This window comes from Salvia splendens, chromosome 22 (genome assembly GCF_004379255.2).
Source record: "Salvia splendens isolate huo1 chromosome 22, SspV2, whole genome shotgun sequence".
Classification (NCBI taxonomy): domain Eukaryota; kingdom Viridiplantae; phylum Streptophyta; class Magnoliopsida; order Lamiales; family Lamiaceae; genus Salvia; species Salvia splendens.
The window spans coordinates 17,105,488-17,128,907 of record NC_056053.1 but is presented as its reverse complement, the minus strand read 5'-3'; the positions used below and the strand labels follow the sequence as shown (position 1 = coordinate 17,128,907).

At 50.6% G+C, this 23,420-nt stretch overlaps 2 protein-coding genes and 34 non-coding genes across 36 annotated transcripts; 2 read left to right on the top strand and 34 right to left on the bottom strand.

The window, feature by feature from the left end:
- The first annotated feature begins 753 nt into the window (after positions 1-753).
- Positions 754-1,521, top strand: LOC121786832. Its single transcript, XM_042185449.1, has one exon. It carries the CDS (start codon positions 754-756, stop codon positions 1,519-1,521), a length of 768 nt encoding a protein of 255 aa, XP_042041383.1.
- A 2,877-nt stretch (positions 1,522-4,398) lies between these two features.
- LOC121788169 lies at positions 4,399-4,517 on the bottom strand. Its single transcript, XR_006047622.1, has one exon. It is a non-coding gene; the product is annotated as a 5S ribosomal RNA (ribosomal RNA).
- A 402-nt stretch (positions 4,518-4,919) lies between these two features.
- Positions 4,920-5,038, bottom strand: LOC121788121. Its single transcript, XR_006047573.1, has one exon. It is a non-coding gene; the product is annotated as a 5S ribosomal RNA (ribosomal RNA).
- A 402-nt stretch (positions 5,039-5,440) lies between these two features.
- Positions 5,441-5,559, bottom strand: LOC121788191. The gene has a single exon (XR_006047642.1). It is a non-coding gene; the product is annotated as a 5S ribosomal RNA (ribosomal RNA).
- Positions 5,560-5,961: 402 nt separating this feature from the next.
- Positions 5,962-6,080, bottom strand: LOC121788188. The gene has a single exon (XR_006047639.1). It is a non-coding gene; the product is annotated as a 5S ribosomal RNA (ribosomal RNA).
- Positions 6,081-6,482: 402 nt separating this feature from the next.
- LOC121788178 lies at positions 6,483-6,601 on the bottom strand. Its single transcript, XR_006047630.1, has one exon. It is a non-coding gene; the product is annotated as a 5S ribosomal RNA (ribosomal RNA).
- A 402-nt stretch (positions 6,602-7,003) lies between these two features.
- Positions 7,004-7,122, bottom strand: LOC121788187. The gene has a single exon (XR_006047638.1). It is a non-coding gene; the product is annotated as a 5S ribosomal RNA (ribosomal RNA).
- Positions 7,123-7,524: 402 nt separating this feature from the next.
- On the bottom strand, positions 7,525-7,643 carry LOC121788132. Its single transcript, XR_006047584.1, has one exon. It is a non-coding gene; the product is annotated as a 5S ribosomal RNA (ribosomal RNA).
- A 402-nt stretch (positions 7,644-8,045) lies between these two features.
- On the bottom strand, positions 8,046-8,164 carry LOC121788154. Its single transcript, XR_006047606.1, has one exon. It is a non-coding gene; the product is annotated as a 5S ribosomal RNA (ribosomal RNA).
- Positions 8,165-8,566: 402 nt separating this feature from the next.
- LOC121788162 lies at positions 8,567-8,685 on the bottom strand. The gene has a single exon (XR_006047615.1). It is a non-coding gene; the product is annotated as a 5S ribosomal RNA (ribosomal RNA).
- A 402-nt stretch (positions 8,686-9,087) lies between these two features.
- LOC121788192 lies at positions 9,088-9,206 on the bottom strand. The gene has a single exon (XR_006047643.1). It is a non-coding gene; the product is annotated as a 5S ribosomal RNA (ribosomal RNA).
- A 402-nt stretch (positions 9,207-9,608) lies between these two features.
- LOC121788182 lies at positions 9,609-9,727 on the bottom strand. Its single transcript, XR_006047634.1, has one exon. It is a non-coding gene; the product is annotated as a 5S ribosomal RNA (ribosomal RNA).
- A 401-nt stretch (positions 9,728-10,128) lies between these two features.
- Positions 10,129-10,247, bottom strand: LOC121788189. Its single transcript, XR_006047640.1, has one exon. It is a non-coding gene; the product is annotated as a 5S ribosomal RNA (ribosomal RNA).
- A 402-nt stretch (positions 10,248-10,649) lies between these two features.
- On the bottom strand, positions 10,650-10,768 carry LOC121788174. Its single transcript, XR_006047626.1, has one exon. It is a non-coding gene; the product is annotated as a 5S ribosomal RNA (ribosomal RNA).
- Positions 10,769-11,170: 402 nt separating this feature from the next.
- Positions 11,171-11,289, bottom strand: LOC121788185. The gene has a single exon (XR_006047637.1). It is a non-coding gene; the product is annotated as a 5S ribosomal RNA (ribosomal RNA).
- A 402-nt stretch (positions 11,290-11,691) lies between these two features.
- Positions 11,692-11,810, bottom strand: LOC121788177. The gene has a single exon (XR_006047629.1). It is a non-coding gene; the product is annotated as a 5S ribosomal RNA (ribosomal RNA).
- Positions 11,811-12,211: 401 nt separating this feature from the next.
- LOC121788172 lies at positions 12,212-12,330 on the bottom strand. Its single transcript, XR_006047624.1, has one exon. It is a non-coding gene; the product is annotated as a 5S ribosomal RNA (ribosomal RNA).
- Positions 12,331-12,732: 402 nt separating this feature from the next.
- Positions 12,733-12,851, bottom strand: LOC121788183. Its single transcript, XR_006047635.1, has one exon. It is a non-coding gene; the product is annotated as a 5S ribosomal RNA (ribosomal RNA).
- Positions 12,852-13,252: 401 nt separating this feature from the next.
- LOC121788176 lies at positions 13,253-13,371 on the bottom strand. Its single transcript, XR_006047628.1, has one exon. It is a non-coding gene; the product is annotated as a 5S ribosomal RNA (ribosomal RNA).
- A 402-nt stretch (positions 13,372-13,773) lies between these two features.
- On the bottom strand, positions 13,774-13,892 carry LOC121788179. The gene has a single exon (XR_006047631.1). It is a non-coding gene; the product is annotated as a 5S ribosomal RNA (ribosomal RNA).
- A 401-nt stretch (positions 13,893-14,293) lies between these two features.
- LOC121788190 lies at positions 14,294-14,412 on the bottom strand. The gene has a single exon (XR_006047641.1). It is a non-coding gene; the product is annotated as a 5S ribosomal RNA (ribosomal RNA).
- Positions 14,413-14,813: 401 nt separating this feature from the next.
- LOC121788171 lies at positions 14,814-14,932 on the bottom strand. Its single transcript, XR_006047623.1, has one exon. It is a non-coding gene; the product is annotated as a 5S ribosomal RNA (ribosomal RNA).
- A 401-nt stretch (positions 14,933-15,333) lies between these two features.
- Positions 15,334-15,452, bottom strand: LOC121788175. The gene has a single exon (XR_006047627.1). It is a non-coding gene; the product is annotated as a 5S ribosomal RNA (ribosomal RNA).
- A 401-nt stretch (positions 15,453-15,853) lies between these two features.
- On the bottom strand, positions 15,854-15,972 carry LOC121788180. Its single transcript, XR_006047632.1, has one exon. It is a non-coding gene; the product is annotated as a 5S ribosomal RNA (ribosomal RNA).
- A 403-nt stretch (positions 15,973-16,375) lies between these two features.
- On the bottom strand, positions 16,376-16,494 carry LOC121788193. The gene has a single exon (XR_006047644.1). It is a non-coding gene; the product is annotated as a 5S ribosomal RNA (ribosomal RNA).
- Positions 16,495-16,897: 403 nt separating this feature from the next.
- On the bottom strand, positions 16,898-17,016 carry LOC121788194. Its single transcript, XR_006047645.1, has one exon. It is a non-coding gene; the product is annotated as a 5S ribosomal RNA (ribosomal RNA).
- Positions 17,017-17,417: 401 nt separating this feature from the next.
- LOC121788206 lies at positions 17,418-17,536 on the bottom strand. The gene has a single exon (XR_006047656.1). It is a non-coding gene; the product is annotated as a 5S ribosomal RNA (ribosomal RNA).
- A 403-nt stretch (positions 17,537-17,939) lies between these two features.
- LOC121788181 lies at positions 17,940-18,058 on the bottom strand. Its single transcript, XR_006047633.1, has one exon. It is a non-coding gene; the product is annotated as a 5S ribosomal RNA (ribosomal RNA).
- Positions 18,059-18,460: 402 nt separating this feature from the next.
- Positions 18,461-18,579, bottom strand: LOC121788161. The gene has a single exon (XR_006047614.1). It is a non-coding gene; the product is annotated as a 5S ribosomal RNA (ribosomal RNA).
- A 400-nt stretch (positions 18,580-18,979) lies between these two features.
- On the bottom strand, positions 18,980-19,098 carry LOC121788160. The gene has a single exon (XR_006047613.1). It is a non-coding gene; the product is annotated as a 5S ribosomal RNA (ribosomal RNA).
- A 398-nt stretch (positions 19,099-19,496) lies between these two features.
- On the bottom strand, positions 19,497-19,615 carry LOC121788196. The gene has a single exon (XR_006047646.1). It is a non-coding gene; the product is annotated as a 5S ribosomal RNA (ribosomal RNA).
- Positions 19,616-20,014: 399 nt separating this feature from the next.
- On the bottom strand, positions 20,015-20,133 carry LOC121788143. Its single transcript, XR_006047595.1, has one exon. It is a non-coding gene; the product is annotated as a 5S ribosomal RNA (ribosomal RNA).
- A 402-nt stretch (positions 20,134-20,535) lies between these two features.
- On the bottom strand, positions 20,536-20,654 carry LOC121788184. Its single transcript, XR_006047636.1, has one exon. It is a non-coding gene; the product is annotated as a 5S ribosomal RNA (ribosomal RNA).
- Positions 20,655-21,053: 399 nt separating this feature from the next.
- On the bottom strand, positions 21,054-21,172 carry LOC121788173. The gene has a single exon (XR_006047625.1). It is a non-coding gene; the product is annotated as a 5S ribosomal RNA (ribosomal RNA).
- Positions 21,173-21,572: 400 nt separating this feature from the next.
- Positions 21,573-21,691, bottom strand: LOC121788115. The gene has a single exon (XR_006047568.1). It is a non-coding gene; the product is annotated as a 5S ribosomal RNA (ribosomal RNA).
- Positions 21,692-21,755: 64 nt separating this feature from the next.
- Positions 21,756-23,220, top strand: LOC121786301. Its single transcript, XM_042184910.1, has 4 exons — positions 21,756-21,779; positions 21,852-21,939; positions 22,001-22,444; positions 22,526-23,220. Coding segments are annotated over exons 1-4 (1,167 nt in total). The 5' UTR covers positions 21,756-21,777; the 3' UTR covers positions 23,159-23,220.
- The last annotated feature ends 200 nt before the right edge of the window (positions 23,221-23,420 follow it).

Below are 23,420 nucleotides of genomic sequence, written 5' to 3'. Positions count from 1 at the left end.
CGGGTGACGAGGGTTACTTTGATGTGCTCCCAGCATATCATGCATGGTTCAAGAGGGCCGATCAGTTTGACGTGGACCCGAGATTCCAAAAAGAGGACCTTTCCCTTATCAAATTTGATATGCTTAATTCTGACCTCCTCATTCTTGATGAACCTGATGTCACCCCCGTCCGTCGCGGATGGGGCTCTTGTCTAATTGGCAGGTTCGCTGGTCGGTTCCCCGGCAAGGAAGCTATATTCAACCTTATGAAGCGATGGAAGTGCAAATCACGAGTTACCTTTCACCGGAAAGGGTGGCTCTGCTTCCAGTTTGGAAGCGACGAAGCGATGGAAAAGATCCGCCAGCAAGGTCCGTTTGACATCTTCGGGATACCATTAGTGCTTCAACCTTTGCCGAAGAAGTTTGATCCGGATATGGAACCTGAAGTCATGGTCCCAATTTGGCTGAGGCTAGTGGACTTGCCCTTGGAACTATGGAACCTTACGGCGGTGAGCAAGATCGCCTCATGTATCGGGACCCCGCTATCTACAGATTTCAGCACCTTGAGGCGTGAGACTTTGGATGGCCCTCGCATTCAAGTCATCATTGACACTGCAAAACGACCAAAGGAGTCCCTCTCGATTCGGCTACCAAGCGGGGATTATTTGGACCAAAAAATCGAGTATGAGTTCATCCCAAAATTCTGCAAAGCATGCAAATCTTATTGACACTTTTCGGACAAATATCGGGGCAGACCTGAACGAGGGGAGGACAATGTCTCACGGCAGCAACGGAATAACCAGCAACACCCTGTTCAGCAGTCAGGGAAGAATGGCCCAGTACCACCAAGAACAGATCATGGGGCAAGCATATCATGCATGGTTCAAGAGGGCCGATCAGTTTGACGTGGACCCGAGATTCCAAAAAGAGGACCTTTCCCTTATCAAATTTGATATGCTTAATTCTGACCTCTTCATTCTTGATGAACCTGATGTCACCCCCGTCCGTCGCGGATGGGGCTCTTGTTTAATTGGCAGGTTCGCTGGTCGGTTCCCCGGCAAGGAAGCTATATTCAACCTTATGAAGCGATGGAAGTGCATATCACGAGTTACCTTTCACCGGAAAGGGTGGCTCTGCTTCCAGTTTGGAAGCGACGAAGCGATGGAAAAGATCCGCCAGCAAGGTCCGTTTGACATCTTCGGGATACCATTAGTGCTTCAACCTTTGCCGAAGAAGTTTGATCCGGATATGGAACCTGAAGTCATGGTCCCAATTTGGCTGAGGCTAGTGGACTTGCCCTTGGAACTATGGAACCTTACGGCGGTGAGCAAGATCGCCTCATGTATCGGGACCCCGCTATCTACAGATTTCAGCACCTTGAGGCGTGAGACTTTGGATGGCCCTCGCATTCAAGTCATCATTGACACTGCAAAACGACCAAAGGAGTCCCTCTCGATTCGGCTACCAAGCGGGGATTATTTGGACCAAAAAATTGAGTATGAGTTCATCCCAAAATTCTGCAAAGCATGCAAATCTTATTGACACTTTTCGGACAAATGTCGGGGCAGACCTGAACGAGGGGAGGACAATGTCTCACGGTTCCCACGGCAGCAACGGAATAACCAGCAACACCCTGTTCAGCAGTCAGGGAAGAATGGCCCAGTACACCAAGAACAGATCATGGGGCAAGCACCCAGAAAAGGGGACCGTGAGCGCTCCTGGCCCAGAACGCTTCATCAGCAGCAATGGAAGCCAACGGGTACTGTCTACCCGATTGATATGATAACAGTGAGGCCCAGGGACAAAACACGTGATGACCCGAGGGGAAGGCCTGCCGTTACTAAGATCCCAGCTTCCCAGAATATGTTCGCTCCTCTGACCGAGATGGCCAGGGCCGAGCCAATCGAGATCACGGAGGTTCAGATGGTTGACCATCAGATTCTAGCACATGACATACTCACAGCCATCCTGCCACCTATCTTGGCAGCTATCCCAGGGAACACAACGCTGGCGGAGCCGACTCCCTTTGTCACGGAGGAGGCGACCCCGTTCGTCAATTCGGAGAGACGACATAGAAGCCGTAGCCGTGACCCGAGGATCCAACGGGAGAAAGCTAAGTCTACCAACAACGACGGAGTGACAGAGCCTGTTGATGACAGAGGCACATGCGTTGTTGCAGACCCTAAGCATGACATGGGCAACGGTAATGAGGCAGTAATTGAGGTTGTGGAGGCGGATGCCCATGCCGAGCAATCTGATAAGCACGATTCTACCGGCAAAGGGGGGGGAGGGAACAAGAAGAAACAGAAGAAACATCCCAAAGGAGTTTCAGATCCCTAGCCACCGAGGGTCGAGACCATCCCACCGAAGGCCGTGACCGAGGACCTTGCGAAGACTATGGCCGACGGACGAGACCATCCAACCGATGCCGACACCCGACGAGGCCGACCCGAGACCCGACAGAGTCGTGCCGATAGGGACGGGGAACACGGCAGTACACGTAAATCCAAGTCTCAATCCCGGTCAAGAATAAGGGATGTCACCCCTCCCCACTGGGAGGATGGATTAGAAACTGATCCAGGGGTGTCCCAATGATCGTCGCCACATGGAACATTAGGGGACTGCAGCAACTCCCCACACAAGCTGCTATCGTCGATTTTGTGAGGACACACAGAATCGACGTCATGGGTCTTTTGGAAACGAAGTTCACGAAGGAGAACTACACCTTCTTTCTTGAGAACAACTTCAGAGATTGGCAAGCCGTGGACAACTTCGAGATGATCGAAAATAGTCGGATGCTTCTAATCTGGAATCCAAGCAGAGTGGAACTCGAGCCGATCAAAGTGGAAGAACAAGCCATCTACGCCAAAATCAGGTGCTTGACTTCCAATAACTCATTTCACTTTGTCCTTGTTAGCGGATAGACGACCCCTATGGGACTCGTTAGTTGAGCAGGTGGTGCAGGATGAACCAACCCTTGTTAGCGGCGACTTCAACAACGTGCTCGCCGATGATGAGAGAGTAGGGGGCATCGTACCAACTGAATATGAGTTAAAGAACATGGTGGACACGTGTGCCTTGCTCGGTTTGGAAGACATCATGTCTACGGGATGCAAGTACACTTGGACAAACCATGCCATATCGAGCAAGATTGATAGGGCCATGATCAACGACGCTTGGTACACCAAAGGATACTTGGCTAGTACAGAGTTTTTGCCATCGGGACCGTACACGGACCACTCACCGGTCGTCACTACCCTCTTTGGTAACATTGTCTCATACCCAAAGCCTTTTAAATTCTTTAACTTTTGGCTCAAGCATGCAGGCTTCAATAAGCTCGTGGACGATAATTGGGCCACTAACATCCGAGGGAAGGCTCAATATGTACTCGCCAAACGCGGGAAGGAATTCAAGAAGCATCTCAAGGAGTTCAACTTCAAGGAATTCAGTGAGCTCTCAAAAAGGGTCAAGGAGGCCGGGAAAAAGCTTGAGGCAATGCAAAAACAGGCGGACAGAGACACATCAGACCTTGCCCTTGGGGTCCGGATCACCAACCAGAAGAAGAAGACTGCTTATCTTGAGAATTCCGAAAGGGAGTATTATAAGCAAAAAGCCAAATTCACGCAATTATATTGCATTCCTCTACAGGAGAGATGGTACCATCATTAGGGATCAAGAGGAAATTATTAGCGAGTTCGTGGACTTCTACTCGACTCTCTTGGGTACCAAGAAGGACCCGGATCCCATCAAGGTGGATATCATTAGGCAAGGCCCCCTTGTGAGCGAGGAGGACAGTAGGGACATGGTGCAACCCATCACGGCCGACGAGATCAAAGATGCCTTGTTCGACATCGGGAATGACAAGGCGCTGGGCCCCAATGGCTACTCCTCGGCATTCTTCAAGAAGCAATGGGAGAGAGTGGGCAAAGACGTGGTTGATGCCGTTAAGGAATTCTTTGAAACAGGCCAATTGTTGAAGAACTTCAACACTACGGTGATTTCACTCATTCCAAAGACGTCAATCAACCCAACGGTGGGTGACTACCGACCAATATCCTGTTGCAATGTCTTCTACAAGATCATCACAAAGATCCTTTCGAGGAGGATGGCGCCGCTACTGGACAAGCTTGTGAACAAGGCACAATCAGCATTCATCCCGGGGAGACACATTATGGATAACATCCACCTAGCACAAGAGCTTATGCGAGGGTATGCGGACAAGAAGAATGCTCCAAAATGTACGGTCAAGATTGATCTCCGCAAAGCATATGACACAGTGGATTGGGACTTCCTCAGATCCATCCTACATGGGCTGAACATCCACCCGAAGTTCGTCTTTTGGGTGATGCAGTGTGTAACGACACCTAGGTTCTCAATCGCGATCAACGGGAGCCCGCACGGTTTCTTCCCCGGCATTTGCGAGTGCAACACGAGGACTTCCCCGGGGGTCACCCATCCTAGTACTACTCTCGCCCAAGCACGATTGACTTCGGAGTTCTAATGGGATCCGGTGCATTAGTGCTGGTATGATCGCACCCATCAACACATCCGCACTTTATTCTTTCATATCGTAAGCTCCCGTACGCAGGTTCTGATCTCCCACCCTTCAGACGGCCATACCTTTTGAACCGGAAGGAGTTACGGGACCCACAGCATATCATCACGAAGCTCTCGCCGCGCCCCACTTCCCCAGCCCCGGGCGAAGGCCGCCTCTATTGCCGGGGGCTCAAAAAAGGCCGTTTCGGGCCGTTTTGGGCACTTTTTGACTATAAATGCTGCTTTAAGGCACGTTTAAGGCTGTGGGACCCGCTCGTTATCAGCGCGCGAAGAACTTCGTACCTTCCTCCTTCGCACTGTTCGACCACTAGGGGCTCATCGATTTTTGCACCTCAGTAAGAGCAACTGAAATGATGAAACAAAAATTGACGTACTCGCAAAAAGGGGTGCAACACGAGGACTTCCCCGGGGGTCACCCATCCTAGTACTACTCTCGCCCAAGCACGATTGACTTCGGAGTTCTAATGGGATCCGGTGCATTAGTGCTGGTATGATCGCACCCATCAACACATCCGCACTTTATTCTTTCATATCGTAAGCTCCCGTACGCAGGTTCTGATCTCCCACCCTTCAGACGGCCATACCTTTTGAACCGGAAGGAGTTACGGGACCCACAGCATATCATCACGAAGCTCTCGCCGCGCCCCACTTCCCCAGCCCCGGGCGAAGGCCGCCTCTATTGTCGGGGGCTGAAAAAAGATCGTTTCGGGCCGTTTTGGGCACTTTTTGACTATAAATGCTGCTTTAAGGCACGTTTAAGGCTGTGGGACCCGCTCGTTATCAGCGCGCGAAGAACTTCGTACCTTCCTCCTTCGCACTGTTCGACCACTAGGGGCTCATCGATTTTTGCACCTCAGTAAGAGCAACTGAAATGATGAAACAAAAATTGACGTACTCGCAAAAAGGGGTGCAACACGAGGACTTCCCCGGGGGTCACCCATCCTAGTACTACTCTCGCCCAAGCATGATTGACTTCGGAGTTCTGATAGGATCCGGTGCATTAGTGCTGGTATGATCGCACCCATCAACACATCCGCACTTTATTCTTTCATATTGTAAGCTCCCGTACGCAGGTTCTGATCTCCCACCCTTCAGACGACCATAACTTTTGAACCGGAAGGAGTTACGGGACCCACAACATATCATCGCGAAGCTCTCGCCGCGCCCCACGTCCCTAGCCCCGGCCAAAGCCCGCCTCTATTGTCGGGGTCACAAAAAAGGTAATTTCGAGTCGTTTTGGGAACTTTTTGACCATAAATGCTGCTTTCCGGCACGTTTAAGGCTGTGGAACCCGCTCGTTATCAGCGCGCGAAGAACTTCGTACCTTCCTCCTTCGCACTGTTCGACCACTAGGAGCTCATCGATTTTCGCACCGCAGTAAGAGCAACTGAAATGATGAAAAAAAAATTAACGTACTCGCAAAAAGGGGTGCAACACGAGGACTTCCCCGTGGGTCACCCATCCTAGTATTACTCTCGCCCAAGCACGATTGACTTCGGAGTTCTGATGGGATCCGGTGCATTAGTGCTGGTATGATCGCACCCATCAACACATCCGCACTTTATTCTTTCATATCGTAAGCTCCCGTACGCAGGTTCTGATCTCCCACCCTTCAGACGGCCATAACTTTTGAACTGGAAGGAGTTACGGGACCCACAGCATATCATCGCGAAGCTCTCGCCGCGCCCCACGTCCTCAGCCACGGGCGAAGCCTGCCTCTACTGCCGGGGAAACAAAAATGGTCATTTTGAGTCGTTTTGGGCACTTTTTGACCATAAATGCTGCTTTCCGGCACGTTTAAGGCTGTGGGACCCGCTCGTTATCAGCGCGCGAAGAACTTCGTACCTTCTTCCTTCGCACTGTTCGACCACTAGGAGCTCATCAATTTTCGCACCTCAGTAAGAGCAATTGAAATGTTAAAAAAAAAATTGAAGTACTCGCAAAAAGGGGTGCAACACGAGGACTTCCCCGGGGGTCACCCATCCTAGTACTACTCTCGCCCAAGCACGATTGACTTCGGAGTTCTGATAGGATCCGGTGCATTAGTGCTGGTATGATCGCACCCATCAACACATCCGCACTTTATTCTTTCATATTGTAAGCTCCCGTACGCAGGTTCTGATCTCCCACCCTTCAGACGGCCATAACTTTTGAACCGGAAGGAGTTACGGGACCCACAACATATCATCGCGAAGCTCTCGCCGCGCCCCACGTCCCTAGCCCCGGCCAAAGCCCGCCTCTATTGTCGAGGTCACAAAAAAGGTAATTTCGAGTCGTTTTGGGAACTTTTTGACCATAAATGCTGCTTTCCGGCACGTTTAAGGCTGTGGAACCCGCTCGTTATCAGCGCGCGAAGAACTTCGTACCTTCCTCCTTCGCACTGTTCGACCACTAGGAGCTCATCGATTTTCGCACCGCAGTAAGAGCAACTGAAATGATGAAAAAAAAATTAACGTACTCGCAAAAAGGGGTGCAACACGAGGACTTCCCCGTGGGTCACCCATCCTAGTATTACTCTCGCCCAAGCACGATTGACTTCGGAGTTCTGATGGGATCCGGTGCATTAGTGCTGGTATGATCGCACCCATCAACACATCCGCACTTTATTCTTTCATATCGTAAGCTCCCGTACGCAGGTTCTGATCTCCCACCCTTCAGACGGCCATAACTTTTGAACTGGAAGGAGTTACGGGACCCACAGCATATCATCGCGAAGCTCTCGCCGCGCCCCACGTCCTCAGCCACGGGCGAAGCCTGCCTCTACTGCCGGGGAAACAAAAATGGTCATTTTGAGTCGTTTTGGGCACTTTTTGACCATAAATGCTGCTTTCCGGCACGTTTAAGGCTGTGGGACCCGCTCGTTATCAGCGCGCGAAGAACTTCGTACCTTCTTCCTTCGCACTGTTCGACCACTAGGAGCTCATCAATTTTCGCACCTCAGTAAGAGCAATTGAAATGTTAAAAAAAAAATTGAAGTACTCGCAAAAATGGGTGCAACACGAGGACTTCCCCGGGGGTCACCCATCCTAGTACTACTCTCGCCCAAGCACGATTGACTTCGGAGTTCTGATGGGATCCGGTGTATTAGTGCTGGTATGATCGCACCCATCAACATATCCGCACTTTATTCTTTCATATCGTAAGCTCCCGTACGCATGTTATGATCTCCCACCCTTCAGACGGCCATAACTTTTGAACCGGAAGGAGTTACGGGACCCACAGAATATCATCGCGAAGCTCTCACCGCGCCCCACGTCCCCAGCCCCGGGCAAAGCCCGCCTCTATTGCCGGGGGCACAAAAAAGGTCCTTTCTGGCCGTTTTGGGCACTTTTTGACCATAAATGCTGCTTTAAGGCACGTTTAAGGCTGTGGGACCCGCTCGTTATCAGCGCCCGAAGAACTTCGTACCTTCCTCCTTCGCACTGTTCGACCACTAGGAGCTCATCGATTTTCGCACCCCAGTAAGAGCATCTGAAATGATGAAAAAAAAATTGACGTACTCGCAAAAAGGGGTGCAACACGAGGACTTCCCCGGGGGTCACCCATCCTAGTACTACTCTCGCCCAAGCACGATTGACTTCGGAGTTCTGATGGGATCCGGTGCATTAGTGCTGGTTTGATCGCACCCATCAACACATCCGCACTTTATTCTTTCATATCGTAAGCTCCCGTACGCAGGTTCTGATCTCCCACCCTTCAGACAGCCATAACTTTCGAATCGGAAGGAGTTACGGGACCCACGGCATATCATCGCAAAGCTCTCGCCTCGCCCCACTTCTCCAGCCCCGGGCGAAGCCCGCCTCTATTGCCGGGGGCACAAAAATGGTCGTTTCGAGCTGTTTTGGGCACGTTTTACCCATAAATGATGCTTTCCGGCACGTTTAAGGCTGTGGGACCCGCTCGTTATCAGCGCGCGAAGAACTTCGTACCTTCTTCCTTCGGACTGTTCAACCACTAGCAGGTCATCGATTTTCGCACCTCAGTAAGAGCAACTGAAATGATGAAAAAAAAATTGACGTACTCGCAAAAAGGGGTGCAACACGAGGACTTCCCAGGGGGTCACCCATCCTAGTACTACTCTCGCCCAAGCACGATTGACTTCGGAGTTCTAATGGGATTCGGTGCATTAGTGCTGGTATGATCGCACCCATCAACACATCCGCACTTTATTCTTTCATATCGTAAGCTCCCGTACGCAGGTTCTTATCTCCCACCCTTCAGACGGTCATAACTTTTGAACCGGAAGGAGTTACGGGACCCACAACATATCATCGCGAAGCTCTCGCCGCGCCCCACTTCCCTTGCCCCGGGCGAAGGCCGCCTCTATTGCCGGGGGCTCAAAAAAGGTCATTTCGGGCCGTTTTGGGCACTTTTTGACCATAAATGCTGCTTTAAGGCACGTTTAAGGCTGTGGGACCCGCTCGTTATCAGCGCGGAAAGAACTTCGTACCTTCCTCCTTCGCACTGTTCGACCACTAGGGGCTCATCGATTTTTGCACCTCAGTAAGAGCAACTGAAATGATGAAACAAAAATTGACGTACTCGCAAAAAGGGGTGCAACACGAGGACTTCCCCGGGGGTCACCCATCCTAGTACTACTCTCGCCCAAGCACGATTGACTTCGGAGTTCTGATAGGATCCGGTGCATTATTGCTGGTATGATCGCACCCATCAACACATCTGCACTTTATTCTTTCATATTGTAAGCTCTCGTACGCAGGTTCTGATCTCCCACCCTTCAGACGGCCATAACTTTTGAACCGGAAGGAGTTACGGGACCCACAGCATATCATCGCGAAGCTCTCGCCGCACCCCACGTCCTTAGCCACGGGCGAAGCCTGCCTCTATTGCCGGGGAAACAAAAAAGGTCATTTTGAGTCGTTTTGGGCACTTTTTGACCATAAATGCTGCTTTCCGGCACGTTTAAGGCTGTGGGACCCGCTCGTTATCAGCGCGCGAAGAACTTCGTACCTTCTTCCTTCGCACTGTTCGACCACTAGGAGCTCATCAATTTTCGCACCTTAGTAAGAGCAACTGAAATGTAAAAAAAAAAATTGACGTACTCGCAAAAAGGGGTGCAACACGAGGACTTCCCCGGGGGTCACCCATCCTAGTACTGCTCTCGACCAAGCACGATTGACTTCGGAGTTCTGATGGGATCCGGTGTATTAGTGCTGGTATGATCGCACCCATCAACATATCCGCACTTTATTCTTTCATATCGTAAGCTCCCGTACGCAGGTTATGATCTCCCACCCTTCAGACGGCCATAACTTTTGAACCTGAAGGAGTTACGAGTCCCACAGCATATCATCGCGAAGCTCTCGCCGCGCCCCACGTCCCCAGCCCTGGGCGAAGCCCGCCTCTATTGCCGGGGGCACAAAAAAGGTCGTTTCGAGCTGTTTTGGGCACGTTTTACCCATAAATGATGCTTTCCGGCACGTTTAAGGTTGTGGGACCCGCTCGTTATCAGCGCGCGAAGAACTTCGTACCTTCCTTCTTCACACTGTTTGACCACTAGGAGCTCATTGATTTTCGCACCCCAGTAAGAGCAACTGAAATGATGAAAAAAATTTGACGTACTCGCAAAAAGGGGTGCAACACGAGGACTTCCCCGGGGGTCACCCATCCTAGTACTACTCTCGCCCAAGCACGATTGACTTCAGAGTTCTGATAGGATCCGGTGCATTAGTGCTGGTATGATCGCACCCATCAACACATCCGCACTTTATTCTTTCATATCGTAAGCTCCCGTACGCAGGTTCTGATCTCCCACCCTTCAGACGGCCATAACTTTTGAACCAGAAGGAGTTACGGGTCCCACAGCATATCATCGCGAAGCTCTCGCCGCGCCCCACGTCCCCAGCCCTGGGCGAAGCCCGCATCTATTGCCGGGGGCACAAAAAAGGTCATTTCGAGCTGTTTTGGGCACGTTTTACCCATAAATGATGCTTTCCGGCACGTTTAAGGCTGTGGGACCCGCTCGTTATCAGCGCGCGAAGAACTTCGTACCTTCCTTCTTCACACTGTTCGACCACTAGGAGCTCATCAATTTTCGCACCTCAGTAAGAGCAACTGAAATGTTGAAAAAAAAATTGACGTACTCGCAAAAATGGGTGCAACACGAGGACTTCCCCGGGGGTCACCCATCCTAGTACTACTCTCGCCCAAGCACGATTGACTTCGGAGTTCTGATGGGATCCGGTGCATTAGTGCTGGTTTGATCGCACCCATCAACACATCCGCACTTTATTCTTTCATATCGTAAGCTCCCGTACGCAGGTTCTGATCTCCCACCCTTCAGACAGCCATAACTTTCGAATCGGAAGGAGTTACGGGACCCACAGCATATCATCGCGAAGCTCTCGCCTCGCCCCACTTCCCCAGCCCCGGGCGAAGCCCGCCTCTATTTCCGGGGGCACAAAAATGGTCGTTTCGAGCTGTTTTGGGCACGTTTTACCCATAAATGATGCTTTCCGGCACGTTTAAGGCTGTGGGACCCGCTCGTTATCAGCGCGCGAAGAACTTCGTACCTTCTTCCTTCGGACTGTTCGACCACTAGGAGCTCATCGATTTTCGCACCCCAGTAAGAGCAACTGAAATGATGAAAAAAAAATTGACGTACTCGCAAAAAGGGGTGCAACACGAGGACTTCCCCGGGGGTCACCCATCCTAGTACTACTCTCGCCCAAGCACGATTGACTTCGGAGTTCTAATGGGATTCGGTGCATTAGTGCTGGTATGATCGCACCCATCAACACATCCGCACTTTATTCTTTCATATCGTAAGCTCCCGTACGCAGGTTCTTATCTCCCACCCTTCAGACGGTCATAACTTTTGAACCGGAAGGAGTTACGGGACCCACAGCATATCATCGCGAAGCTCTCGCCGCGCCCCACTTCCCTTGCCCCGGGAGAAGGCCGCCTCTATTGCCGGGGGCTCAAAAAAGGTCATTTCGGGCCGTTTTGGGCACTTTTTGACCATAAATGCTGCTTTAAGGCACGTTTAAGGCTGTGGGACCCGCACGTTATCAGCGCGCGAAGAACTTCGTACCTTCCTCCTTCGCACTGTTCGACCACTAGGGGCTCATCGATTTTTGCACCTCAGTAAGAGCAACTGAAATGATGAAACAAAAATTGACGTACTCGCAAAAAGGGGTGCAACACGAGGACTTCCCCGGGGGTCACCCATCCTAGTACTACTCTCGCCCAAGCACGATTGACTTCGGAGTTCTGATAGGATCCGGTGCATTAGTGCTGGTATGATCGCACCCATCAACACATCTGCACTTTATTCTTTCATATTGTAAGTTCTCGTACGCAGGTTCTGATCTCCCACCCTTCAGACGGCCATAACCTTTGAACCGGAAGGAGTTACGGGACCCACAGCATATCATCGCGAAGCTCTCGCCACGCCCCACGTCCTTAGCCACGGGCGAAGCCTGCCTCTATTGCCGGGGAAACAAAAAAGGTCATTTTGAGTCGTTTTGGGCACTTTTTGACCATAAATGCTGCTTTCCGGCACGTTTAAGGCTGTGGGACCCGCTCGTTATCAGCGCGCGAAGAACTTCGTACCTTCCTTCTTCACACTGTTCGACCACTAGGAGCTCATCAATTTTCGCACCTCAGTAAGAGCAACTGAAATGTTGAAAAAAAATTGACGTACTCGCAAAAATGGGTGCAACACGAGGACTTCCCCGGGGGTCACCCATCCTAGTACTACTCTCGCCCAAGCACGATTGACTTCGGAGTTCTGATGGGATCCGGTGCATTAGTGCTGGTTTGATCGCACCCATCAACACATCCGCACTTTATTCTTTCATATCGTAAGCTCCCGTACGCAGGTTCTGATCTCCCACCCTTCAGACAGCCATAACTTTCGAATCGGAAGTAGTTACGGGACCCACAGCATATCATCGCGAAGCTCTCGCCTCGCCCCACTTCCCCAGCCCCGGGCGAAGCCCGCCTCTATTGCCGGGGGCACAAAAATGGTCGTTTCGAGCTGTTTTGGGCACGTTTTACCCATAAATGATGCTTTCCGGCACGTTTAAGGCTGTGGGACCCGCTCGTTATCAGCGCGCGAAGAACTTCGTACCTTCTTCCTTCGGACTGTTCGACCACTAGGAGCTCATCGATTTTCGCACCCCAGTAAGAGCAACTGAAATGATGAAAAAAAAATTGACGTACTCGCAAAAAGGGGTGCAACACGAGGACTTCCCCGGGGGTCACCCATCCTAGTACTACTCTCGCCCAAGCACGATTGACTTCGGAGTTCTAATGGGATTCGGTGCATTAGTGCTGGTATGATCGCACCCATCAACACATCCGCACTTTATTCTTTCATATCGTAAGCTCCCGTACGCAGGTTCTTATCTCCCACCCTTCAGACGGTCATAACTTTTGAACCGGAAGGAGTTACGGGACCCACAGCATATCATCGCGAAGCTCTCGCCGCGCCCCACTTCCCTTGCCCCGGGCGAAGGCCGCCTCTATTGCCGGGGGCTCAAAAAAGGTCATTTCGGGCCGTTTTGGCACTTTTTGACCATAAATGCTGCTTTAAGGCACGTTTAAGGCTGTGGGACCCGCTCGTTATCAGCGCGCGAAGAACTTCGTACCTTCCTCCTTCGCACTGTTCGACCACTAGGGGCTCATCGATTTTTGCACCTCAGTAAGAGCAACTGAAATGATGAAACAAAAATTGACGTACTCGCAAAAAGGGGTGCAACACGAGGACTTCCCCGGGGGTCACCCATCCTAGTACTACTCTCGCCCAAGCACGATTGACTTCGGAGTTCTGATAGGATCCGGTGCATTAGTGCTGGTATGATCGCACCCATCAACACATCTGCACTTTATTCTTTCATATTGTAAGCTCTCGTACGCAGGTTCTGATCTCCCACCCTTCAGACGGCCATAACTTTAGAACCGGAAGGAGTTACGGGACCCACAGCATATCATCGCGAAGCTCTCGCCGCGCCCCATGTCCTTAGCCACGGGCGAAGCCTGCCTCTATTGCCGGGGAAACAAAAAAGGTCATTTTGAGTCGTTTTGGGCACTTTTTGACCATAAATGCTGCTTTCCGGCACGTTTAAGGCTGTGGGACCCGCTCGTTATCAGCGCGCGAAGAACTTCGTACCTTCTTCCTTCGCACTGTTCGACCACTAGGAGCTCATCAATTTTCGCACCTCAGTAAGAGCAACTGAAATGTAAAAAAAAAAATTGACGTACTCGCAAAAAGGGGTGCAACACGAGGACTTCCCCGGGGGTCACCCATCCTAGTACTACTCTCGACCAAGCACGATTGACTTCGGAGTTCTGATGGGATCCGGTGTATTAGTGCTGGTATGATCGCACCCATCAACATATCCGCACTTTATTCTTTCATATCGTAAGCTCCCGTACGCAGGTTATGATCTCCCACCCTTCAGACGGCCATAACTTTTGAACCTGAAGGAGTTACGAGTCCCACAGCATATCATCACGAAGCTCTCGCCGCGCCCCACGTCCCCAGCCCTGGGCGAAGCCCGCCTCTATTGCCGGGGGCACAAAAAAGGTCGTTTCGAGCTGTTTTGGGCACGTTTTACCCATAAATGATGCTTTCCGGCACGTTTAAGGTTGTGGGACCCGCTCGTTATCAGCGCGCGAAGAACTTCGTACCTTCCTTCTTCACACTGTTTGACCACTAGGAGCTCATTGATTTTCGCACCCCAGTAAGAGCAACTGAAATGATGAAAAAAAATTGACGTACTCGCAAAAAGGGGTGCAACACGAGGACTTCCCCGGGGGTCACCCATCCTAGTACTACTCTCGCCCAAGCATGATTGACTTCGGAGTTCTGATAGGATCCGGTGCATTAGTGCTGGTATGATCGCACCCATCAACACATCCGCACTTTATTCTTTCATATTGTAAGCTCCCGTACGCAGGTTCTGATCTCCCACCCTTCAGACGGCCATAACTTTTGAACCAGAAGGAGTTACGGGACCCACAGCATATCATCGCGAAGCTCTCGCCGCGCCCCACGTCCTCAGCCCCGGGCAAAGCCCGCCTCTATTGTCGGGGGCACAAAAAAGGTCGTTTCGAGCTGTTTTGGGCACGTTTTACCCATAAATGATGCTTTTCGGCACGTTTAAGGCTGTGGGACCCGCTCGTTATCAGCGCGCAAAGAACATCGTACCTTCCTCCTTCACACTGTTTGACCACTAGGAGCTCATCGATTTTCGCACCCCAGTAAGAGCAACTGAAATGATAAAAAAAAATTGACGTACTCGCAAAAAGGGGTGCAACACGAGGACTTCCCCGGGGGTCACCCATCCTAGTACTACTCTCGCCCAAGCACGATTGACTTCAGAGTTCTAATGGGATCCGGTGCATTAGTGCTGGTATGATCGCACCCATCAACACATCCGCACTTTATTCTTTCATATCGTAAGCTCCCATACGCAGGTTCTGATCTCCCACCCTTCAGACGACCATAACTTTTGAACCTGAAGGAGTTACGAGTCCCACAGCATATCATCGCGAAGCTCTCGCCGCGCCCCACGTCCCCAGCCCTGGGCGAAGCCCGCCTCTATTGCCGGGGGCACAAAAAAGGTCGTTTCAAGCTGTTTTGGGCACGTTTTACCCATAAATGATGCTTTCCGGCACGTTTAAGGTTGTGGGACCCGCTCGTTATCAGCGCGCGAAGAACTTCGTACCTTCCTTCTTCACACTGTTTGACCACTAAGAGCTCATTGATTTTCGCACCCCAGTAAGAGCAACTGAAATGATGAAAAAAAATTGACGTACTCGCAAAAAGGGGTGCAACACGAGGACTTCCCCGGGGGTCACCCATCCTAGTACTACTCTCGCCCAAGCACGATTGACTTCGGAGTTCTGATAGGATCCGGTGCATTAGTGCTGGTATGATCGCACCCATCAACACATCCGCACTTTATTCTTTCATATTGTAAGCTCCCGTACACAGGTTCTGATCTCCCACCCTTCAGACGGCCATAACTTTTGAACCAGAAGGAGTTACGGGACCCACAGCATATCATCGCGAATCTTTCGCCGCGCCCTACGTCCCTAGCCCCGGGCAAAGCGCGCTTCTATTGCCGGGGGCACAAAAAAGGTAATTTCGAGTCGTTTTGGGCACTTTTTGACCATAAATGCTGCTTTCCGGCACGTTTAAGGCTGTGGGACCCGCTCGTTATCAGCGCGCGAAGAACTTCGTACCTTCCTCCTTCGCACTGTTCGACCACTAGGAGCTCATCGATTTTCGCACCCCAGTAAGAGCAACTGAAATGATGAAAAAAAATTGACGTACTCGCAAAAAGGGGTGCAACACGAGGACTTCCCCGGGGGTCACCCATCCTAGTACTACTCTCGCCCAAGCACGATTGACTTCGGAGTTCTAATAGGATCCGGTGCATTAGTGCTGGTATGATCGCACCCATCAACACATCCGCACTTTATTCTTTCATATCGTAAGCTCCCGTACGCAGGTTCTGATCTCCCACCCTTCAGACGGCCATAACTTTTGAACCGGAAGGAGTTACGGGACCCACAGCATATCATCGCGAAGCTCTCGCCGCGCCCCAGGTCCCTAACCCTGGGCGAAGCCCGCCTCTATTGCTGGGGGCACAAAAAAGGTCGTTTCTAGCCATTTTGGGCACTTTTTGACCATAAATGCTGCTTTCCGGCACGTTTAAGGCTGTGGGACCCGCTCGTTATCAGCGCGCGAAGAACTTCGCACCTTCCTCCTTCGCACTGTTCGACCACTAGGGTCTCATCGATTTTTGCACCTCAGTAAGAGCAACTGAAATGATGAAACAAAAAATTGACGTACTCGCAAAAAGGGGTGCAACACGAGGACTTCCCCGGGGGTCACCCATCCTAGTACTACTCTCGCCCAAGCACGATTGACTTCGTAGTTCTGATAGGATCCGGTGCATTAGTGCTGGTATGATCGCACCCATCAACACATCCGCACTTTATTCTTTCATATCGTAAGCTCCCCTACGCAGGTTCTGATCTCCCACCCTTCAGACAGCCATAACTTTTGAACCGGAAGGAGTTACGGGACCCATAGCATATCATCGCGAAGCTCTCGCCGCGCCCCACGTCCCTAGCCCCGGGCAAAGCCCGCTTCTATTGCTGGTGGCACAAAAAAGGTAATTTCGAGTCGTTTTGGGCACTTTTTGACCATAAATGCTGCTTTCCGGCACGTTTAAGGCTGTGGAACCCACTCGTTATCAGCGCGCGAAGAACTTCGTACCTTCCTTCTTCGCACTGTTCGACCACTAGGAGCTCATCGATTTTCGCACCTCAGTAAGAGCAACTGAAATGATGGAAAAAAAAATTGACGTACTCGCAAAAAGGGGTGCAACACGAGGACTTCCCTGTGGGTCACCCATCCTAGTATTACTCTCGCCCAAGCACGATTGACTTCGGAGTTCTGATGGGATCCGGTGCATTAGTGCTGGTATGATCGAACCCATCAACACATCCGCACTTTATTCTTTCATATTGTAAGCTCCCCTACGCAGGTTCTGATCTCGCACCCTTCAGACAGCCATAACTTTTGAACCGGAAGGAGTTACGGGACCCATAGCATATCATCGCGAAGCTCTCGCCGCGCCCCACGTCCCTAGCCTCGGGCAAAGCCCTCTTCTTTTGCCGGGGGCACAAAAAAGGTAATTTCGAGTCGTTTTGGGCACTTTTTGACCATAAATGCTGCTTTCCGGCACGTTTAAGGCTGTGCGACCCGCTCGTTATCAGCGCGCGAAGAACTTCGTACCTTCCTCCTTCGCACTGTTCGACCACTAGGAGCTCATCGATTTTCGTACCCCAGTAAGAGCAACTGAAATGATGAAAAAAAATTGACGTACTCGCAAAAAGGGGTGCAACACGAGGACTTCCCCGGGGGTCACCCATCCTAGTACTACTCTCGCCCAAGCACGATTGACTTCGGAGTTCTAATGGGATCCGGTGCATTAGTGCTGGTATGATCGCACCCATCAACACATCCGCACTTTATTCTTTCATATCGTAAGCTCCCGTACGCAGGTTCTGATCTCCCACCCTTCAGACGGCCATAACTTTTGAACCGGAAGGAGTTACGGGACCCACAGCATATCATCGCGAAGCTCTCGCCGCGCCCCAGGTCCCCAACCCCGGGCGAAGCCCGCCTCTATTGCTGGGGGCACAAAAAAGGTCATTTCTAGCCGTTTTGGGCACTTTTTGACCATAAATGCTGCTTTCCGGCACGTTTAAGGCTGTGGGACCCGCTCGTTATCAGCGCGCGAAGAACTTCGCACCTTCCACCTTCGCACTGTTCGACCACTAGGGTCTCATCGATTTTTGCACCTCAGTAAGAGCAACTGAAATGATGAAACAAAAAATTGACGTACTCGCAAAAAGGGGCGCAACACGAGGACTTCCCCGGGGGTCACCCATCCTAGTACTACTCTCGCCCAAGCACGATTGACTTCGGAGTTCTGATAGGATCCGGTGCATTAGTGCTGGTATGATCGCACCCATCAACACGTCCGCACATTATTCTTTCATATTGTAAGCTCCCGTACGCAGGTTCTGATCTCCCACCCTTCAGACGGCCATAACTTTTGAACCGGAAGGAGTTACGGGACCCACAGCATATCATCGCGAAGCTCTCGCCGCGCCCCACGTCCCTAGCCCCGGGCAAAGCCCGCTTCTATTGCCGGGGGCACAAAAAAGGTAATTTCGAGTCGTTTTGGGCACTTTTTGACCATAAATGCTGCTTTCCGGCACGTTTAAGGCTGTGGAACCCGCTCGTTATCAGCGCGCGAAGAACTTCGTGCCTTCCTTCTTCGCACTGTTCAACCACTAGCAGGTCATCGATTTTCGCACCTCAGTAAGAGCAACTGAAATGATGAAAAAAAAATTGACGTACTCGCAAAAAGGGGTGCAACACGAGGACTTCCCAGGGGGTCACCCATCCTAGTACTACTCTCGCCCAAGCACGATTGACTTCGGAGTTCTGATGGGATCCGGTGCATTAGTGCTGGTATGATCGAACCCATCAACACATCCGCACTTTATTCTTTCATATCGTAAGCTCCCGTACGCAGGTTCTGATCTCCCACCCTTTAGACAGCCATAACTTTTGAACCGGAAGGAGTTACGGGACCCATAGCATATCATCGCGAAGCTCTCGCCGCGCCCCACGTCCCCAACCCCGGGCGTAGCCCGCCTCTATTGCCGGGGGCACAAAAAAGGTCGTTTCGAGCCGTTTTGGAGACTTTTTGACCATAAATGCTGCTTTTCGGCACGTTTAAGGCTGTGGACCCGCTCGTTATCAGCGCGCGATGAACTTCGTACCTTCCTCCTTCGCAATCTTCGACCACTAGGAGCTCATCAATTTTCGCATCTCAGTAAGAGCAACTGAAATGATGAAAAAAAATTGACGTACTCGCAAAAAGGGGTGCAACACGAGGACTTCCCCGGGGGTCACCCATCCTAGTACTACTCTCGCCCAAGCACGATTGACTTCAGAGTTCTGATGGGATCCGGTGCATTAGTGCTGGTATGATCGCACCCATCAACATATCCGCACTTTATTCTTTCATATCGTAAGCTCCGGTACGCAGGTTCTGATCTCCCACCCTTCAGACGGCCATAACTTTTGAACCTGAAGGAGTTACGAGACCCACAGCATATCATCGCGAAGCTCTCACCGCGCCCCACGTCCCCAGTCCCGGGCGTAGCCCGCCTCTATTGCCGGGGTCACAAAAAGGTCGTTTCGAGCCGTTTTGGACACTTTTTGACCATAAATGCTGCTTTCCGGCACGTTTAAGGCTGTGGACCCGCTCGTTATCAGCGCGTGAAGAACTTCGTACCTTCCTCCTTCGCAATCTTCGACCACTAGGAGCTCATCAATTTTCGCACCTCAGTAAGAGCAACTGAAATGATGATAAAAAATTGACGTACTCGCAAAAGGGGTGCAACACGAGGACTTCCCCGGGGGTCACCCATCCTAGTACTACTCTCGCCCAAGCACGATTGACTTCGGAGTTCTGATGGGATCCGGTGCATTAGTGCTGGTATGATCGCACCCATCAACATATCCGCACTTTATTCTTTCATATCGTAAGCTCCCGTACGCAGGTTCTGATCTCCCACCCTTCAGACGGCCATAACTTTTGAACCTGAAGGAGTTACGGGACCCACAGCATATCATTGCGAAGCTCTCGCCGCGCCCCACGTCCCCAGTTCTGGGCGTAGCCCGCCTCTATTGCCGGGGGCACAAAAAGGTCATTTCGAGCCGTTTTGGACACTTTTTGACCATAAATACTGCTTTCCGGCACGTTTAAGGCTGTGGACCCGCTCGTTATCAGCGCGTGAAGAACTTCGTACCTTCCTCCTTCGCAATCTTCGACCACTAGGAGCTCATCAATTTTCGCACCTCAGTAAGAGCAACTGAAATGATGATAAAAAATTGACGTACTCGCAAAAAGGGGTGCAACACGAGGACTTCCCCGGGGGTCACCCATCCTAGTACTACTCTCGCCCAAGCACGATTGACTTCGGAGTTCTGATGGGATCCGGTGCATTAGTGCTGGTATGATCACACCCATCAACATATCCGCACTTTATTCTTTCATATCGTAAGCTCCCGTACGCAGGTTCTGATCTCCCACCCTTCAGACGGCCATAACTTTTGAACCTGAAGGAGTTACGGGACCCACAGCATATCATTGCGAAGCTCTCGCCGCGCCCCACGTCCCCAGTTCCGGGCGTAGCCCGCCTCTATTGCCGGGGGCACAAAAAAGGTCATTTCGAGCCGTTTTGGACACTTTTTGACCATAAATGCTGCTTTCCGGCACGTTTAAGGCTGTGGACCCGCTCGTTATCAGCGCGCGAAGAACTTCGTACCTTCCTCCTTCGCAATCTTCGACCACTAGGAGCTTATCAATTTTCGCACCTTAGTAAGGGCAACTGAAATGATGAAAAAAAAATTGACGTACTCGCAAAAAAGGGGTGCAACACGAGGACTTCCCCGGGGGTCACCCATCCTAGTACTACTCTCGCCCAAGCACGATTGACTTCGGAGTTCTGATGGGATCCGGTGCATTAGTGCTGGTATGATCGCACCCATCAACATATCCGCACTTTATTCTTTCATATCGTAAGCTCCCGTACGCAGGTTCTGATCTCCCACCCTTCAGACGGCCATAACTTTTGAACCTGAAGGAATTACGGGACCCACAGCATATCATCGCGAAGCTCTCGCCGCGCCCCACGTCCCCAGTCTCGGGCGTAGCCCGCCTCTATTGCCGGGGGCACAAAAAGGTCGTTTCGAGCCGTTTTGGACACTTTTTGACCATAAATGCTGCTTTCCGGCACGTTTAAGGCTGTGGACCCGCTCGTTATCAGCGCGCGAAGAACTTCGTACCTTCCTCCTTCGCAATCTTCGACCACTAGGAGCTCATCAATTTTCGCACCTCAGTAAGAGCAACTGAAATGATGATAAAAAATTGACGTACTCGCAAAAAGGGGTGCAACACGAGGACTTCCCCGGGGGTCACCCATCCTAGTACTACTCTCGCCCAAGCACGATTGACTTCGGAGTTCTGATGGGATCCGGTGCATTAGTGCTGGTATGATCGCACCCATCAACATATCCGCACTTTATTCTTTCATATCGTAAGCTCCCGTACGCAGGTTCTGATCTCCCACCCTTCAGACGGCCATAACTTTTGAACCTGAACGAGTTACGGGACCCACAGCATATCATCGCGAAGCTCTCGCCGCGCCCCACGTCCCCAGTCCCAGGCATAGCCCGTCTCTTCTGCCGGGGGCACAAAAAGGTCGTTTCGAGCCGTTTTGGACACTTTTTGACCATAAATGCTGCTTTCCGGCACGTTTAAGGCTGTGGACCCGCTCGTTATCAGCGCGCGAAGAACTTCGTACCTTCCTCCTTCGCAATCTTCGACCACTAGGAGCTCATCAATTTTCGCACCTTAGTAAGAGCAACTGAAATGATGAAAAAAAAATTGACGTACTCGCAAAAAGGGGTGCAACACGAGGACTTCCCCGGGGGTCACCCATCCTAGTACTACTCTCGCCCAAGCACGATTGACTTCGGAGTTCTGATGGGATCCGGTGCATTAGTGCTGGTATGATCGCACCCATCAACATATCCGCACTTTATTCTTTCATATCGTAAGCTCCCGTACGCAGGTTCTGATCTCCCACCCTTCAGACGGCCGTGCATTAATGTAAGTTTGTTGTTTCTTCTCTTTTGTGTATTTAATGACAACATATTAAATTGACAACTTTTCTTATTGTAGGTGGACTGGCTCATATATGATAAACAGAGCCCCCAAACATTCTGTTCGACATTATCGTGAACAGTTATCATTACTCCAAAATAGCCAAGTAAAATGAATAATGTTTTGATATATATTTGGGTAATTTTAATGTAAACTTGTTATTGTAGTTTATTTGGATGCCCTATGTGGACCGTCAATTGCCAGACTCCTGCCTCGAGATGAACAACAGTTGGAGATCTGTGACGTACATGGTTTGTTGGGCTATTGTCGAAGCACATGAGCCTGAGCGCGTTGTTAGACAATTTGGAGGCACGCCGTTCATCCCGGAATTGCGTGATTGGGGTTTCAATGAAACTCATTTCAAAACCAATCGTCGTGGAAAAGCTAAGACGAACTGGGCTGTGCAGAACAAGGCCTACATCCAACATTGGGAGAGAAGGTCGGAGTTCGTTACTAATCATTACATGGAGCCTCTTGCAGACCACGTGCAGGTGATGAGAACTCGACAATACATGGAGTGGTATTTTAAAATTACCATTACATATATCACGCAGCCGGGTAGGCTTCCAGAAGTAGGGATGAACAATCTTGCATCATCATCTACACTCCAAGTAAGTATTGAATTTTTATAGTTGTTCTTCTCATTTTAAAAGTATGTATGTTGTTAAATATGCACGTTTTATTTGTTACAGGCCGAGACATTGGCACGTGTATTTCATTTGTCGCGCGGTTTTGACCCAGCAGACGCCGTAGGATTGTTGCATGAGATTAACAGTCTTGCTCTTAACTGCCTTACCGATTGCGGTGAGAGTGAACGCACGGTCATACCTTCCACACAGCGCACTGATGTGGATATGTCCCGGGGTTTTATCCTAAGAGCTCGCGGTATTGGTCAGAGAGGTACCCGAACAGGCGGGCATGGTTATTCACGGCATTTCAGAATGTCCCAAGATATGCCAGGGTCATCACAAGCCGCAAATGAAGAACATATTAATTCAGATGACAACATAGATTTGGATACACTCATCGATAATTTTGCTGCTGAGCCCGAAATGCAAAATCCACCAGCACCAGATCCCTCTAGTTGGTTTCCTACCTGGTCAGACGCGCCACAGTCTAGTTGGGTGACTCCATTTGATAGAGTTGGCCTACCATGGCAGCCTACTACACATGATTCATTCTTCTCAGGTGTCCATATTGTGCACTCTCTAATAAATGAGGAATTGGATGATGATGTTGATGATGATGATGATGACGACGTTGATGATTACTTCACCCATTATCCATACCCATTTCTTCACTCCGGGGCCTTTGTGTCTTTGTAACACATTCGATCGAACGTGAATTAAACAGTATCGATGATATCAAACGGGTACCTCTTTCCACACATCAGATTGCATAGCATTTATTATGCCTTGATGTCTGTCTGATATTATGCACACTTCCTGGTCATGCTTTATAATATGCACTCTGACAAGATTCAAAAACCAACTCCAACTCTCATTTGTTTCTTCATCAACAATAGCAAAAGCAAGTATATCATCTTGAATTCATGCACTCACAAGTGGGCAAACTTCCAAACAGGGA